This window comes from Primulina huaijiensis, chromosome 15, assembly GCF_012295235.1.
Source record: "Primulina huaijiensis isolate GDHJ02 chromosome 15, ASM1229523v2, whole genome shotgun sequence".
Taxonomy (NCBI): domain Eukaryota; kingdom Viridiplantae; phylum Streptophyta; class Magnoliopsida; order Lamiales; family Gesneriaceae; genus Primulina; species Primulina huaijiensis.
In genome coordinates this window covers 9,552,840-9,570,780 of record NC_133320.1, presented here as the reverse complement: position 1 = coordinate 9,570,780, position 17,941 = coordinate 9,552,840, and the positions used below count along the sequence as shown (strand labels likewise).

At 38.8% G+C, this 17,941-nt stretch overlaps 1 protein-coding gene across 5 annotated transcripts in view; it reads right to left on the bottom strand.

Annotated features, from left to right (window-relative positions):
• Positions 1 to 6,757: 6,757 nt before the first annotated feature.
• Positions 6,758 to 17,941, bottom strand: part of LOC140959040 (ALBINO3-like protein 2, chloroplastic) — a 27,892-nt gene continuing 16,708 nt past the window's right edge. For 3 of the 5 annotated variants that reach the window (XM_073416754.1, XM_073416752.1, XM_073416756.1), the window contains 9 exons: positions 12,129 to 12,188; positions 10,631 to 10,696; positions 10,085 to 10,132; positions 9,412 to 9,588; positions 9,271 to 9,326; positions 9,076 to 9,193; positions 8,739 to 8,828; positions 7,657 to 7,766; positions 6,758 to 7,564 (listed from right to left, as the gene is read on the bottom strand). In XM_073416754.1, the coding sequence (XP_073272855.1) occupies positions 7,411 to 7,564; positions 7,657 to 7,766; positions 8,739 to 8,828; positions 9,076 to 9,193; positions 9,271 to 9,326; positions 9,412 to 9,588; positions 10,085 to 10,132; positions 10,631 to 10,696; positions 12,129 to 12,188 (879 nt within the window). In that variant the 3' untranslated portion in view covers positions 6,758 to 7,410. The remainder of the gene's footprint in view (positions 7,565 to 7,656; positions 7,767 to 8,738; positions 8,829 to 9,075; positions 9,194 to 9,270; positions 9,327 to 9,411; positions 9,589 to 10,084; positions 10,133 to 10,630; positions 10,697 to 12,128; positions 12,189 to 17,941) is intronic. The other 2 variants (XM_073416753.1, XM_073416755.1) reach the window with 1 other exon arrangement.

Genomic DNA, 17,941 nt, shown 5'->3' with positions numbered 1-17,941 from the left:
GCCCAAAAACCCTAACATATACACACAATAACACACGCCACTCACCTAGAAACCTACTAGGACTCTCCCATCAGCCGAGACACACACACACCAGCACGTTCCAAGAAGAAATCACGTGAGTTTTGGGAAGAAAATTCAGCAAGGTCCCTCTCCGCCAACGTTCCTCGCATCACAAGTCGTTTTTCGTGCGTAATAAACTCAAAGGCACGTCTTAATCTTCATTTACTCATCTTTCACACCATATTATGTATGTTTAATCATGTGTGCATAAAAAATATGAATCCCTCCATGTATTTTCCTTTTATTGCTTGTGCATACCAAAACTTTGATTTTTATGCATTGAAACTCATGGTTATCTTGCACAGAGGGGGCTGCGATGGTAGGGCTCTTAGAAGGATGAATTCCAGAGGGTTTAAGGGCCAAGACAAGGCTGCATAAGGGTTGGACATGGAGGGTAGCAAAGCTGAACGGAAAATTTATTGTATGGGAGTTAGTGTTTCGGCTAGGGGTCTTTAGCGGGGCACGGCACTTAGCTGCTTTTAGGGCGCATCCAGGAAATCTAAGGGGGATGTATGATGGTCTTAGTGTGGTTGCACGATGGATGGTTCGAAGGCAAGGGGTTGGGACGTAAGGCTTGGGCGCGCATGGCTAGGGGCGATCGGCTTTGAGGGATGCAGCTTCTAGGCGTGTTAAGCTCTGTCCAGCAGGTTCCCTAGGGTTCATTCATGGTCCTAAGAAGGGTTCATAGGGGCTGGTCGTGTTGGTTGAGGGCTAGGGCCGAAGGGGATGCATGGCAAGCTAGGCTAGATTTTCGAAAAAAAAGGGGGCAAACTTCAGTAGTTGTTCTAGGCATGTTTGTTGGTTTTAATGGGCTTGATTTGGGTTGTACATGTATGGTTATGTGTCATTAAGCTATGGTTCAAGTTTGGTAAGATTTGGTTATGTTTTGAGTCGATTCGAGTTAAAACCGAGATGTACGTTTAAGTTTTAAAAAGGGATTGGAAAATTAGTCGAGGAGCTTAAGTTTACTCTAAGAAATATTTATGGGTGTATTTTAAGGTGTTATGTTAAGTTTGAATGGATTTAGGTCGTCGTTTTAAAGTTCAAAGATAAATTGAGAAAATTAGGCTTTCAGGGGCAAAACGGTAATTTTATACCTGAAAAATGTAAGACGTCCTAGCATTGTCCTGAATGTTGTAATGAATATTAAAATGTTTATTTCAAAAGTTTATGATATTTTATGATGAGACGTTAATGTTAAAAGACATCTTGCATGCTTGGTTTAAAAGAAAAATGATTTATATATGCATGAATTTTTATAAGTGATGGAAATATGAAAAGTTGAAAGAGGTGAATTGATTGTGACTAATGCGATGATATGATGATATGTAAGGCCAAGGCTCAGTTGACGGGTGAGAGTGTCGTTGATGTGCCCGTCGTTGGTACCATGGTTATACATAGATGGATCCATCGACCTACAACTGATTCGAAAGTCACGATTAAAGATCTGAATTCAATAAAAAAAGATAAACGTGTACGTATATGATGAAACAAAATTTTTTTAAGTTTATGCATATTCATGAAAGCTATTTTTACTAAAAGTATTTTCACTATTGATTGTGAATGTATATTCATGGTTAAGGTTTGCTGAGTCATTAGACTCACTAGGTGTGATCGATGCATGTGAGCATGATGTTGATATTGATGGAGGACTTGATGGTTGAACTATCTGGACTGAAGGTGCACACAACCCGTGGACCGTCGCTAGTTTTTCGCAATTACGTTTATGATTTAAGTTTACTTTAAAGATTTTATGACTTATTATGCTTTTGAGAGATTTTTGAGGGATTAAGATGTTTATGATTTATTTTGAAGAATGGTAAATTTATGTTTTGTTGACGTTTACGATTTCATGTTTCGAATTGTATTTTTGGGTTTTCAAATATTAGGTTGGCTGGTTTATATTTAAATGATTCAAAATATTTATATATATGCTTATGTGTTCGGTCAAAAGCTTAAGAAAGAAAAAATTTCTAGTACATTCTTAGAAAAATGAGTAGTGGATGTTTCAAGCTTCTCCATTAGGCCTTAGCCATATTATGAAAAACATTAACTTAACACTCTACAGCTCAAGCTCTTGTATTAGGCTCCTCCCTTAATAGAAAAAATATAAGCTTCATCCTCTTCACCTCTTAACACTATACACCTCAAGCTTCTCTATTAGGCTCCTCCCTTAATAAAAAAAATATAAGCTTCATCCACCTCGCTTCAACTCCTCTACCTAGGGTGAGCTTTGGTAAGAAAAATGTAACTTCTTACCCAAATTTTTACCCTCATCACATTAAATCCTCTGTAGGTAAAATATAACTTCTTAACTTCCACTACTATAACTCCTCTACTAGGTCTTAGCCATAGTAGAAAAATATATTTTTTTATACAAGTTATACTTGAAGCTCCCAAGATTTCGGAGCGAGACAAAATCACCACCCTCTTTTTAGTAAAACAACATTCATTACTCAAGCATAAGAAATAACTTTCATTGAACTTCGAACGATTACAAAATTAGTAGTTAAAAACCAGGTACACCAATAGTTAACTTAAGAATAATACTTCCTACTACGATAAAAGCCTTATCATGTGCATTCTCCAAGTAATAGGCTCAAGAATTAAGTTTACCCCCCCAGGCCCAATTCTACTAATTCAATCTCATCTTTCTCAAGTATTTGAAATCTTTTTCTCAGCCACTGACAACATACTTCTACCTTTTTTATCATGTTAACATCCACCCGTACCCTTTTTCCTTCCTCTCTCATCACTCCATCCTAGCATCGGTGTGCCATCGTTTGATCCCCAAGCAAGACCCCAACTTCTCTTTTTACTGGAAACTTGACATTCTGATGATATGTAGAAGGAAGGCTTTAAAGTTTTCATAGCCGACCGACCCAAAATACCATTGTATGATGATGGAACATCTACCAGAGTGAAGCTCTCAATTTTTGTTACCCTCCTAGGATCACTTCCCATGAATACTAGAAGATCAATTTGGCCCGTCGATTGAATAGCATGACCCGTAAATCCATATAAGGGTGTAGAGATTGGATCCAATTCATTATGCGATGCCACAATACCAGGTATTCCAGTCCAAAGCTAATGATGGAACCCTGTGGTAAACTCAACTCTTTAGATATCTCAAAGTTTGCCAACCTCATCCAATGTACCTTACGTGCTCGCCTAGAGTCCCCGTCAGTAGCACCTCACAAAATCATATGAATCATACCTCTTGAAGGACTGTTAGCCTCGTCCATCCTCTTCCTTCGTTGGTCAGGTTCTTGAGGAGGAACCTGACCTTCCACCTCCCTTCTCGGCTTCTCCACTCTTTGATTTTCTCATGGAGGGAATCGGACTTGCCTAAGGGGAGGACTAACTCTTGGTTGCCCCCGGTGGAGCTCTCGCCCTTCCTATAAGTGGAGGCAACTTAGGTCCTTCCTAAATCCTTTGCGATCTTTCATGTGTTTGACCTCCTTCATCCACCTCTATCACTTGATCCCAACTTGGAACCAAAAGGACATAAGATGAAAACTGCCCCTTACCTCATCTTCCATCTCTCTCTCTCCCTCTTCCTACCTCTCTTATCCGTACCTTATACCTTACTACCTTCTTGTCTTTGTCCGATTCTCTTATGTCTTTGAGTTCTAGGTTCATGTATTACTCCGCCAGAGCCAAAAGATCATCCATCTCAACGGATGTTTCTTGACCAATGAATTGAAATATTCTCATTCTTTTAATCATTGGGTAAAGACACTGATCATAATGTCAGGTGTAGCCACTAGTATTTCTAGCGCTACATTGTTGAAGCTCTGGATAAACTCTCGCAAAGTATCACTTTCTAGCTGCTTAATTATGAACAAGCTTAGATAATTTTTCCAGTATCTCTTGCTACTAGCAAATTGGTGCAAGAAATCCATATCAAAATCTTCAAAAGACCTTATGGAATTGGGTTGTAGCATATTAAACCATTGTTGAGCTGATTTCACCAACATACCTAGGAACACATGCACCTAACACCATCTGAGTATTGATGCAACAACACAACATTCGCAAATCTTCCCAAGTGTTCCTCAGGGTAGATACGCCCATCGTACTATCCTATGCTTCATTGCCTAAAACTTGTTGGAATCTCTTCTTCTAAGATGTCATGGGGAAAAAAGACTCTTTCTTTGATGTTGGAGCCATGTTCCCCAACCGCTACATCAACATTCTTATCTCTTTCCACATATCTTCCATCTTAGGATTCTCTCCACTTGGCAGGGACTGCGTACCTTCGAGTCAAATATGATGACCCCCCTCGACATTCTCATCATTTTCTTGCTGCTGATCATAATATTTGACAAATGTGGATTCCTGATTCTTCTTCATGGCCTCTTCTACTGTTTTGTTAATGAATTAGCTTACCTGCTCTAGGGTCAAGTTCCCCACAATCTTATTTGGAGGAGGATGTTCGTGCCTCGACCGAGAGCGTGATGAAGCTGAGTTGACTCTTCTTCTCCTTTCCTGTCTACCATCTCTATGTATTAGCTCAAGTGTTCCCACGGACGATGTCAAGTGATACACAATAAAATTTGAGAGTCCTTCTATGAGATCCTTATCAAATCCAAGACCAAAATTCAAGTCAAAAGCGAACCTGAAACCACACAATGAGTGTTAGAGGGGGCCGGGAAAGTGTCCAGACATAGCTCCTCCGACGCTCAAGTCAGAAACATAAATAAAAAACTATAAGAGCTTCCATCGAAATGAAAGTAATGAATTACAAATAAAATGAGCAAACCCAATATTTATAAGAAGAAATGTAGGGACGACATGTGTGCGCTTCTATGCAAATGGAACGCCCTACTAGGGCAAGTGCAAACGTGAAATCGCTCCTGGGGTGAGGCTCAGGCTAGGAGCTCTCCCCTTGAGGCTCACCCTCCATGGTTAAGCTCCTCACCCATGCTTCTCATCCAGGTCCCATCTAATAGGCTCATCCCTGGCTCCTTAGCATATCCTCGGCTCCCTAACTCCGAAGTTCATCCTCAGCTTCTTAGCACATCCTTGGTTCCCCACCTCCTTTCCCGCAACACCTCATAGCTCGTATCATTACTTGCCACACATTTTATCTCACTTTCACCCCTACCACACTTCATATCTCATCTTCTCCCTTGTCATCTCCCTTGGTTACAATTGACACAAGACCAAATCAAACTTGCCTTGCCTCCACCACCTTGGTGATACCTCACAAGTGGGCCCATCACATGCTAATGACTAATTTGAGTACATATCCAAGAACCAAGGCTTCGGTCCAACTCTAACGGGTATGGTCGGCCCATGAGGGTAGGTGGTTGTGACGAGGCTGGTTGGAGTTGGAGTAATGAAAATTGTAGCCAAGAGAGATGACAAATGTGAAGATGAGCTATGAAGTGTGGCAAGGGTGGAAATGAGATAAGAGGTGTCACAAGTAATTAGACGAGCAATGAGGTGTGGTGGTAAAGGAGGTGGGGAACCAAGGATGTGCAAAGGAGCTAAGAATGAACTTGGGAATTAGGGAACCGAGAATGTGTTAAGGAACTGAGGAAGTGCTAAGGAGCTTGGGATACGTCGAAGAGACGAAAAGTAGAGAAGCATGGGTGAGGAGCTGACCCATGGACGGCGAGCCTCAAGGGGAGAGCTCCTAGCCTAAGCCTCGCCCCAGGGGCAAGCTCACCATTGCGCTTTCCCTAGTAGGGCGAGCCATTTGCAGAGAAACACGTGAGTGACAAGCACGTGGTCCTCTACTAAATATGCATAGTCTCCTACTCTTCTTCTTATTAATATCGGATTTCCTAATTTCATTTTTAATTCATACTTTCATTTCGAGGAGTGCCCTAACTCCTCTCTTTACTCGTTAATATCTCTAATTTAGCGTCAGAAGGACTACGTCGTGACACCTTTTCGACCGCCTCTAACACTCTTTGTATGGTTTCAGATTCTCTTTTAACTTTAAGCTTTGAGCTCGGGCTGAATTTGGATATCGATTAAGAACTCTCAAATTTTAGTGAGTATCAATAATCATCATTATTAATAATTTTTTACGTTCAAAACAACTCTCTCGAAATAAAATTAGCACTTTTTGATCCGTTTTTGTTTTATTCACGCCAATCTGTCAACATACAGCTGCTTGCCCTCGAACCCACAATTCTCAACATCTCAAATGTATCTTGCACAATTATTCATATATTAATTGTTAAGTAACTTTACCAGCAGAAATTGTCTTATAGTTCCAGATATAGGTTCATGCATACTCAAATACTATTTTTTTTTTGATACATCGACCCAAATTGACATGCTTAAAGAGAATTAAAATATAGTTCTATTTCATTATTTTGGCAAGTGGGACAGAGAATAATAAATGAAATCAGCACGGCTATAGGATCGTTTTGCTTATGGATCAGAGTAGTCTTGTACGGTGGAAAAAGGTAAATATATATAACTTGGTATTGTGTTAAAAAATATGAACGACACTAATTGCACATACCGATTCGTTCTAAATTATGGCACGGAAATATGGAAGCCACGTTGCTCATATTTTGACCAAAATGAGTGCTAGATCAAACATACAATCATCCCTTAGAATATTACTTTGTGGAATAAATTATAAACATCAAGACAATTAATCATCTATCGTCACCACATCGTGGATGCTATCTTGTGGTCGTTGGACGTAATCAATCACAATCACAATCACAATCACAATCACATTTCACATCATTCTACCATCATAATGAATAAAATGTTTCATGAGTTGCCCATGTTTAATATTTGATCATGTTTTGATCAAACAAACATCCCATAACTTCACGTAATCTATCTTTAAACATCCATCTAGAAAAGCTTGTTTATAGCTTGCTTACCCGTGGTTGAGCATCCATTCATTTGCATCCAACTCAACAATTTCTGGCACCTCATATTTTGGTTGCATGCCTTGATTTCATCCACACTCCTCACATTCCTTGGACTAGACCAAAATCAAACATGTGTTTATTACAATTACATAAATTTATCAATTCACACACATCAACTATGGACAATCCTTATTTCACATACACTTGTGCCAATTAGTCTCCTCCACTAAATAATAATCTAGGTAACAACTCCAAAAAATCCTGCGAGACCAATGGATCAACAGTCGGATTTGCATCACGACGAATGGTGATTGAAATGGTTGGAATAGAATCTCCCAAATGCCTACGCGTATTGGACGAGGCATTACGAATAATACCAACCAATACATATTACCACTTCATGTCATTGCAGCCGATCAGAAATTTCCATTCCTTCGCGGTGACCTCTGCAATCCAATAAATTCTAAAAATCCATGGTAACTTACTGTTCAGAGACTCAAAAAAATCTCTTCCCACTAGTTAGATGAACGGCAAAATCATCCACATCATCTTCCAAGCCTTCCAAATATACATTGTAGCGGGGATCATAAGCAGCGGCCTTTTGCAAGTACTTCAATGCCTCAGCTTTTTGTCCCGTGTTCAATAGAATACTAAAATGGGTTTCCATGTAACACCCATCAGCGTATAGAATTTTTTAACTTCACTCTTCATGAAAACAGGAATAGTTGTATTTGCTTTATACCTTGAAAGAAGAAATAAACCATCATAGTAGTGGGCCTTGCTCTTTGAATCCTCAGGTTCTTTCAATTGAGCTATTCTTTCTAGGTGGCGAAGACCTTCTTCCATCTTTTCCTGCATAAATGCTTTTTGAGAAAAAATGAAGGACAGCAAAAGAAAACCATGCATTCGCCAGTCAGGTCGTGCCATTCAAGTCAAGTGAGAGTCAAAATATCATAAAAATAAAACTAAACCCTTTTGGCGGTACCCTTAGGAAATGCAAAAAGTAGAAGCCATTGAAACTATCCACTATGTCCCCTTGACATCCAGTCAATACCCAGTTATTGATGGTTTGGGTGTTCCTTCAACTTATCTTCAGCTACTCACAATAGTCAATGCAGGCATCTGTTTGCCTTAACTGAATTTAATCATTACAAAATTTGCAAGTTACTGTCATGCAGATGTTTTCTTTTAGGCCATAGGAAAATAGCGATGAAATCCAATTTAAGATGCCATTGCATGCAAAAGCACTCAAGGGAGAGCAAAGAAACATCATATTGATTTTTCTTCTGCGGCCCTAACACATAGCCCCCACAGCGAGAACATTACAGCTACCTGTCATCGCTTTCGGAGAAGGTTCTAATTCTCTCTATATAATCACTTGGCCTTGCCAACAGTGGCGGAGCCAGAAATATGGCTCTGCCCGGGCTGGAATTTTAAACTTTAGAATCTTTTAATATTTTAAATTGATCTACCCGGACTAATATCATATTATTCCAAAATTATACAAAATTTACATATACATTTTTTTAAAAAAAATTGGGCCACCCGGGCTTATACATGTGGCTCCGCCCCTGCTTGCCAATAATGCCTCAATTGATTTCACAAGTTGCAGTTATATAGAATAGGTTAATACATCTTTGGAACAACAATATTTTTCAGTAAAACTCTAGAACAAGTAACTTTCAACGTTTTCCTCAATTAATGGGTCCTTTCCAAGAATATTTTGATCATAGGTGAAATAAAGAAAGTCGGTGTGGTTATCTTTATTTAGAAATTAAGATCAAAACGTTATTAAGGAGTTCAAAAGGAATCATCCTGGCTTACCTGCTGCAGCTGAGCAATACCAGCCCATTGAGATGAAAGAATCAAAAGATCAACTTCTTCAGCTCCTGTTGATTGGCCAGCCACAAGAAGCTGAATCAAAGATCAAGCAAATAAGGCAATGTCACTTGGAGCATCGAAACTATTGGCTGGCAAAAATATAATGACCTATTCGAGGAAGCTTCAGAAAAAGAATAAAACTAATGCATTTGATGACGGGCTACAGAAACTTTAATTCATATTAATTATATGCAGATATTTGCGCAAATTCAGAACTTGTCATCTGGAATATCTCTTTCTCCACAGTAAATTGGTGAATATTTATAAAACCGGATCAGACCTTTGAGATAGCATTTTCCAAGCATTCAGTAGCTGCGGCATATTGTTTCTTGTGCAACAGTGTTTGTCCAATTATAACCAAAGCTCTTATAGATCCAGGATCCTTTTCAAGAGCAAGTCTGTGGTTCAGAGTTTACAATATTCAATTTAAGAATAGGAAGAGAGCTTATCATCTCAAGGACAGAGGATTTGTTACCTGAGCAATTTAATTGCAGTATCGTTATGCCCGTCAGATAAGATTTTGATTGAAAACTGTGAAAATGTCCTGGGTTAAACTAGTAAGAAAACTTGCATGAAAACCATAAAATTGAAGTCATTATATAAGGCTGCCACTCACGGAAACCAATTCTTCAGGCGACAGGCTTTGAGCAGGGATTTCTCCCTGCTTTGTCAAAATTAAAATATCTGCAGCTCCAGAATAGCCTCTCTTTCCATTATTTGAAGCTGCTGCAGGATCGTTCTTTTTAGGAAGCCCCAAATACTGAATAACATCAGGACGGCTGAGACATAATTGCTGCAAATTGGAAAAACCACCAGTGAAAATAACAATCAAACCAGTTTTGCTTAAAGTTGCCAAAATGAAGTTTTTGGGGAAACGAAGGTAGCAGCTTGAGTAAAATACAGTATCCCAAGTTTCTTTCTTCATCAGCCCATACCATCTACACCACATTTTCAATTCATTCTTGCCTTGACATTATACCATCCACTGCCAAATTCAAGGATGCAAGTATCACCCTGAAGTTGACTTTTCACTATATGTCATTATCTCCACAAGTCCAACAGTAAATGTTTCTTCATTAACCCCCAAACAACCATTTATTTGTAAGCACTTTTGCACTCCATAGGAGTATACCTCATGACATCTCATAAGCCAAATCTCGAGGCCCTTGGAAGAAGGTCGCAAATCTAAAGATAATCATTTTGAAATAAAAACTCGAATAAAACTCTGTAAAATAACCTTAAGACACTGGAAATAGTAATACCGATCCAAGAAAGGAAAAAGGACCAACCTGTATCAGAGACAATGAACTGTTTGTAAGCCAATATACTAAACTTCCCTGCAAGAAAGAACAGATGAATTTAAGGTGATATCCGATAAGAGTCAGTCGAAATTTTTCAACGGTGTAATATGATCATAATTTCATGACACATTCTATGAATTTCACTAGAAAAGTTGGATTGAATTTTTCATGGTGCAATGACACAAATTCTGTAAAACATTAAAACACTGCTTCAATTACTTCAACTGGGGATTATTCAAAAACTAAGATAATTCAGTATGCCTTTTCAATTGGCAAAAATTGACATCTTCTGCCGACATTTGAGCAATTAATCTAGAATTAAATAGAGATCTTTCCACTAAACTAGTCCCACTCACCCAACTTCCAACAGAAAAGAAAACGAAAAATATTCCAGATTATCATTGAACAAGAATTGGCATGTCCTGGATGCAAGTGCGCAAAGTTTGCAACATGAACAACATTTAGAAACACTCCAATATTTAGAAACAATCCGACAACTTGACCCAAAAACTGTGGGAAAATAATCTTAATTACCTGGGGCACATTGAAAGCAACAAACATAATAGGAAGTGTCAGCATTTGCAAATAAATTGAGTACCACTGTAAAGGGAAAAGGAAAAAGTGTCAGCATTACTATTACACTGACATTATCGCTGAAATCTTTATTTAAAAAACTTTTAAAACTAGCAAAAATCACGTCTTTCGAAGGCAAAAAAAATGCATGAAATATATTAGCATTAAATCCTTGACTGCCAATAAGCCCGAAATTTGTCTGTGCTTCAAGTGAAAGAAATGAAATTGATACTATATCCTTATTTGAACAAATGCAAATACTGATGACTACAGTCGAGCTGACTTGAAAAACATTCTATCATATTCGAAATTATCAAATTCAAATCGAACTCAAACATATCAACAAATTTCTAGCAAAATTCGAGCCAAATTTTTTCCCAATAGTTTGCGAACCACGATCTTTAACCATTTATTAATTACTAGTATAATATAAATTAAAATTAAATAAATATATTTTGAGTCATTATTTTCGAACAATAGTTTGAATAGTTCACATGATCAGAGTCAAACTCAAGCCAAAAATATTTATCGATTCGACCTTCAAATCGAGCTCGAATTCAAGCCTAAAAATTTTCATAATATTCGGCTCGATTTGCTAATTTGTACCCCTAATGCTGACCGTTAGAGAAAATATATCAGTTCTAAACAATAATGGAGGCTACGATTTTTGGTATTTATCACTAGTCACTACCTAGGCCACATCAAGTGAAGATAATCTAATTGCCCCAAATATTTTTTTTTCCAGAATGGATTTATAACTAACTATGCCACACAAAAACATGATTATGCAAACTTTAGAAGTCAGCTTTTTGTAATTTTCAATCATATGATCGACCTTTGAGGGTCTGGCTATTGTTGGGGGGACTTTAACCAGAATATACTGGATCTGTATTTCAAATCCATGAGTCTTGAATTCCACATATTCATGGTTTTGTGTGAGCCACATTGCTAAATCAACTCACTCGTCCTACTATCTTGAGCCTTCTTTCTTTTGAGATTAGATCAGTCTTTTGTCCTAATGTGTTGCTCTCCATGTTGATCATTTTTCCAGAGGTACCACTTGATTCCCCTCTTCTAAATGTTTCCGACTAACATTTAACAGTTTCTAGTTGCAAAGCGGTTTGCTCGAAAAATAATATAAATAAGAGACAAAAAATCAACAAATAAGGTACTTTATTGTTTTCACAATGAGGAATGCTGTTTTAGGTATAAATAAGGGCACAGGCCATAGTGCAACTACTTAGAAGTAAATCTGTCCTCATATACAGTGAAACCCAAGGATACTAGATACTTTTTTTTTGGAACATAAGATACTAGATACTTGAAATGAATGGTCAGTGTAAACGCAGATCTATCATGATATCTATTATTAGCTCAAAAAGAGTCTCAACAGCAAAGGCTCTATAAAGGATTGAAGGTTGGGGTTAAGAAAAGCACTTGCATATTTCTACAAACTCACCTTCACCAATAATCCCAACAATCCTGGTGAATGTTGTAGTGTGGTTTGTTGAAAAGAAAGCTGAAAAACACATGGGAAAAAAAAAAAGCTAAACACGTGTCATTTAAAAAGAAACAGCAAATATCAATGTCATGATTCAAGGAAACATAGATTCAATTAAAGAACGAATGAACACCTCTGTTAATTAAGTCATGGATATGAAGAAAACATCAACTACTTTAGCAGAATACCTTGATCAGAACTTTAGCAGAATACCTAGAACAGAGCCCTTGCACAAGATAATGATCCACTTTTTCATTTACAACAAAAATTGATAAAATTGGAATGAGCCAAATGGCCCCAACTAGTATCATGCAGTTTTCTAAACAAGCGTGGATTAAGTGAGATTAACTGCAAAGAGAGCTTTGATTTGAGCAAACACAAGAAAAAAACAGTCAACCTTAGGTCGACCATATTAACAGGAAAAAAAAAGGTGATCAAGCGTGAGCTTTTTCGATATAATTTAAGATAACTTTTATTTATTTTTCGATAAAAGTTAACTTTTAACTTTAAATATTAAATATTGATAATATAACATTTTTCAAACAAAAATATATTTAGGACACTTGACATATTCTTTAACGGTTACTTTAATAGCAAGAAAGTGTATGAGATTTATGCATTTATTCTAAATTTTGTATGTTTATGTGTTATTCAATTTATCTATTCACTTGATATAATTAAAATTATAGTAAAAACTTGTAGGATCGAGCGTTTGCCGCTTTACAAAAAACTATAACTGGTGGTAACTGTAATATCCAAGCCTGGTGAACGGTACAGTTTAAGATTTTGTATGTTTATGGATTATTTGGTTAACATTAAGTTTAATTTAGATGTTAAGAGTTGTGATTATGGGTCATAGTATTGTTGGTTATTATTGTTTTGTGGTATTGTTGATATTAGTTGATGGGTAATTGTGTTGTATCAGCGTTGTGATTCGATTTCAGTTGCATAGAGTTGTTTTGGCCGAGACCAGACCGCACCCGCGGTGATTTGAGCAGCGCGCCCGCGGTCTTTATTGCAGAATTTGTGGAATTGCCGAAGAGACAGCGCACTAGCGGTGGGATAGGTACCGCACCCGCGGTCGTCGATTTCAGAAATTTGGTTGAGGTGCCGAAGGCACACCGCACCCGCGGTGAGGTATGTAGCACACCCGCGGTGCATTAACAGTAGAAGCGTGTTTCGAGATTTTAAGTGTTTAAATGGATGAGTTGGTCTCATTTTTCTCATTTTTTCCCCTCATTCTCGATTCTTCAGTCCTTGGGAGAGTTAGGGTTCCATTTCCTTTCTTTTCCTTCCTTTGATTCAAGTATCTTGTGGGAGTTTTGAAGTGTGAGCAAGGTTCTTGTTGGATCAAGAAGCTAAGGTAAACTTGTGGTATAGTTTATTGTTGGATTTTGGTGTTGGGGAAATCATGGGTTTGTTGATGGTGTTGGTTTTATGGATGATATGTTATGGGTTTGTGTTTATTGGGTTATTGATGGTTCTATTTATGGTCTATTGTTGTAGGTTGTGTACCAAGAGTATAGTAGCAAGTGTTGCAAGTGTTGTAAGTGGAATTTCATTTATTGTGCTCACATGATAATATATGTATGGTGTTTCAATGGTTTTAATGTGCTATTCCCTTCACTTGATTCATGTTATGTATTATTACACTTGGTTGTATATTATAGAGGTATTTTATGTCTCAACCATGTCAAAGGGAATACAAGAGAAAAGATAGTATTCAAAGTGTTTGATTTAAATTCCAAGAGAGAGTTTAAATGTTTTATTGGATTGATAGATACATAGTCAGAGATTGCATGCAATAAGTTGATCAACGACCATAGGCTTATATCCCTCAGAGTTATCGATTCATATCGATGGGATAGAGGCACAGAGACAGAGATACTATATAGATATCAATCCAACAGAGAAAAGAGAAATACCATCGTTATTGTTATTCATTCTATGATATTCATGTTTCAGAGTTGATGGTATTTAATGTTTTCAAAGCCACGTTTTACAGAGTATGGTATATGTACATTGCTATGTAAGAGTTCCACTTGCTGAGTTTCATACTCATTTCAGTTATTCATGTGATGCAGATAAGAGTGACGGGCCGGGACGTTGATTGGAGCCGGGGTCATATGCATAAGAGAGGGAAGGAAGAAGACTATTTTGCAAGTATTTTGACATGATCACAAAAATGATGTTTTGTATTTTGTTGCCTCATTTGATTGATCATGTATTAACTTTTGTTTATATATTGTAATGTATTTTAAATCCTTCCTCCCTTCAAAGAAAATTTTAAATTCCGCTGCTATTTTATTAAAACCGGCCAGAGGTGTTACATTTATTGGTATCAGAGCCCCGTTCTTCGGACCAATGCATATGACTTCGTCTACTTTCAACAGTCCGGGTATGTCTTCTTCTACATCTAATTATTGTTATTGGTTGATATGTATTATGTGAGCACATTGTAGGAGTATGCCTCCTAAGAGAAAGGCTTCAGAGGGTGAGGATAGTTCTTCCTCTAGAGTTGTTGATGAGTTCGGCAAGTTACTAAAAGAACAAGCCAAGGTCCATAGTGAGCAGATCCAGCAGTTGCTCCGTATGCAAGGTACAGGCCAAGGTAGAGGACAAGGAAGAGGCCCAGTGGTTCAAGCAGTTGGAACTGATGGGATCTTTACTGCTTTTAAGAGGATGGATCCGCCTGAATTTGCAGGAAGCACTGATCCATTGGTGGCTGTAGAGTAGGTCAAAACTCTTGAGGCGATTTTCGATCATCTCAACTATGAAGATAAGGACAGAATCAGTTGTGCAGTGTTCATGTTAGTCAAAACTGCACGCATTTGGTGGAATGCTACCAAGGTAAGTGTTGATGTTCCAGCATTGAAGTGGCAAGAGTTCACTGATCTTTTCTATGACAAGTATTTCCCAGATGCACTTCGAGCTCGCAAGGTGACTGAGTTTTTAGAGCTTCGTCAAGGAGGTATGAATGTTGATGAGTATATTCTGAAGTTTGAAGAGGGCTGTCTGTTTGCTCCGTATATTGCCTCCAATGACAAAGACAAGGGTGCTCATTTCATTAGAGGCCTTCGCGCAGAAATCAGAAGGGACATCAATATGTCGAAGGCGGTGACATTCAAAGAGATTGTGTCTAAGGCTTTGTTGGCCGAGCAAGATGAGAAAGACATTGCCAGAGAGAGACAGGCGAGGCAGCAGTTTGTTGCTCAAAGAGGTCAAGGTTCGAAACAAAGAGGAAAGGACCATTTTAAAGGGAAAGGCAAGTTGGAGCCGAGTCCTAAACCACCGACAGTTCCATCTGATCCTGAGAAGCCATTGTGTCCCAAGTGCAGTAGACATCATCGGGGAGAGTGCAGATTTGGTACTCATACGTGTTACCGTTGTGGCACTGCAGGCCATATAGCCAAGGATTGTCCAAGAGGCTCGAGTAAAGAGAAGGTGCAGGGTCGCATCTTTACCATGACAAAGGAAGGTATAAACCATGATTCTTCTGTGATCTCTAGCACTATTTTAATTTCAGGCAGAGTAGCTACGACATTGATTGATACAGGTGCTACTCATTCTTTTATGTCTGAACTATTTTTTAGATCTTTGGGTTTAGTTCCTTCTATTCTTCCCCTCCAGTTTAATGTTGTATTGCCTTCGGGAGATGTGTTGTGCCCGACATCTATTGTGTATGCGTGCTCTGTTCAAATTGATGGGCGAGTTGTTTACGCCGACTTGATTGTTATTCCGATGGTTGCGTTTGATATTATTCTTGGCATGGATTGGCTATCAACTTACCGTGCAGTGATTGATTGCATTGCTAAGACGGGGAAATTTGCAGATGATGGCAATAGGGAAGGTTTGTTCGCCAGTGTAGGTACTTCGCTAATCCTTCTTTTTATTTCGTGCCTTGAGGCTAAGAAGTTGTTGTTTAGAGGTTGTGATGGGTTTTTGGCTTCGATTGTGGATATGGATAGAATTGTGAAGTTGAATCTTGATGATATTGACGTTGTGAGAGAGTTCTCTGATGTATTTGAGGATGATGTGCCGGGTTTACCGCCGGACAGAGATGTAGAGTTTGTAATTGATCTAGTTCCAGGTACGGTTCCTATTTCTAAGGCTCCGTACAGAATGACCCCCACAGAGATGAAAGAGTTGAAGACGCAATTGCAGGATTTATTGGATAAGGGTTTTATTCGGCTGAGTTCTTCGCCTTGGGGAGCTCCGGTTCTTTTCGTCAAGAAGAAAGATGGTCGTTGCGACTGTGCATTGATTACAGAGAGATCAACAAAGTGACTATCAAGAATAAGTATCCGTCGCCACGGATAGACGATCTTTTTGACCAATTGCAAGGGGCTACAGTGTTTTCGAAGATTGATCTGCGATCTGGCTATTATCAGTTGAAAGTGAGGGAGTCTGATATCCCTAAGACGGCATTTCGGACCAGGTATGGTCATTATGAATTTCTTGTTATGTCGTTTGGTCTGACCAATGCTCCTTCAATCTTCATGGATCTTATGAACCGAGTGTTCAAGCCGTATTTGGATAGCTTTGTCATTGTTTTTATCGATGACATTTTGATTTACTCCAAGACTAGAGAGCTTCATTCAGAGCACCTCAGAGTTGTTCTTCAGTTGCTGAGAGAGAAGAGGTTGTATGCTAAGTTGAAGAAGTATGAGTTCTGGTTGGAGCAGATTTCTTTCTTAGGCCATGTTGTCTCGAAGGATGGTATAGCTGTTGATCCAGCGAAAATAGAGGCGATACAAAAGTGGCCTATCCCTACCACTGTATCAGAGGTACGCAGTTTTCTTGGTTTGGCGGGTTATTATCGTCGCTTCATTTCAGATTTTTCCAAGATTGCCCTGCCGTTGACTAATCTGACGAGGAAGACTGTGAAGTTTGAGTGGTCCAATGAATGCCACAGAGGATTCCAGGAGTTGAAAGATAAGTTGACGACAGCTCCAGTACTTGCGTTGCCCAGTGGTTCAGAGGACTTTGTTGTTTTTACCGATGCGTCGAAGAAGGGCCTCGGTGCAGTGTTGATGCAACGAGGTAAAGTTATAGCCTATGCTTCTCATCAGTTGAAAGATTATGAGAAGAATTACCCTACACATGATTTGGAGCTGGCAGCTGTGGTTTTCGTCCTGAAAATCTGGAGACATTATTTGTATGGCGAAAAGTGTGAAATTTTCACAGACCACAAGAGTTTAAAGTATTTGTTTTCACAGAAAGAACTTAATATGTGACAGAGACGGTGGTTAGAACTTGTCAAAGACTATGATGTGACTATTAGTTACCACCCAGGGAAGGCGAATGTTGTAGCGGATGCATTGAGCCGTAAGTCGAGTTCTTCTTTAAGTTCTATGATTCAGCAGCCGTTGTTGTTAGATTTGCAGCGAGAGGAGATAGCTTTGGTGGTTCCTGGAACCATTGCTCGTTTTTCAGCGTTGGTTATTCGGGCTACATTGACGGACAGGATCCGTAGAGAGCAGGCTATTGATGTTCAGTTGTTAGAGTTGAGAGCTAAAGCAGAGGAGAGAGGTAATTCAGAGTTCGCGACGAATAGAGATGGTTTGGTGACGTTTAGAGGCCGTATTTGCATTCCTGCTGGTGATGATATTCGGCGAGACGTCTTGACAGAGGCACATACAGCGCCATACTCGATACATCCAGGCAGCACTAAGATGTATCAGGATCTTCGTAGACTCTATTGGTGGCCAGGTATGAAGAAAGATATTGCCATGTTTATTTCTCAGTGCCTAACTTGTCAGCAGGTGAAG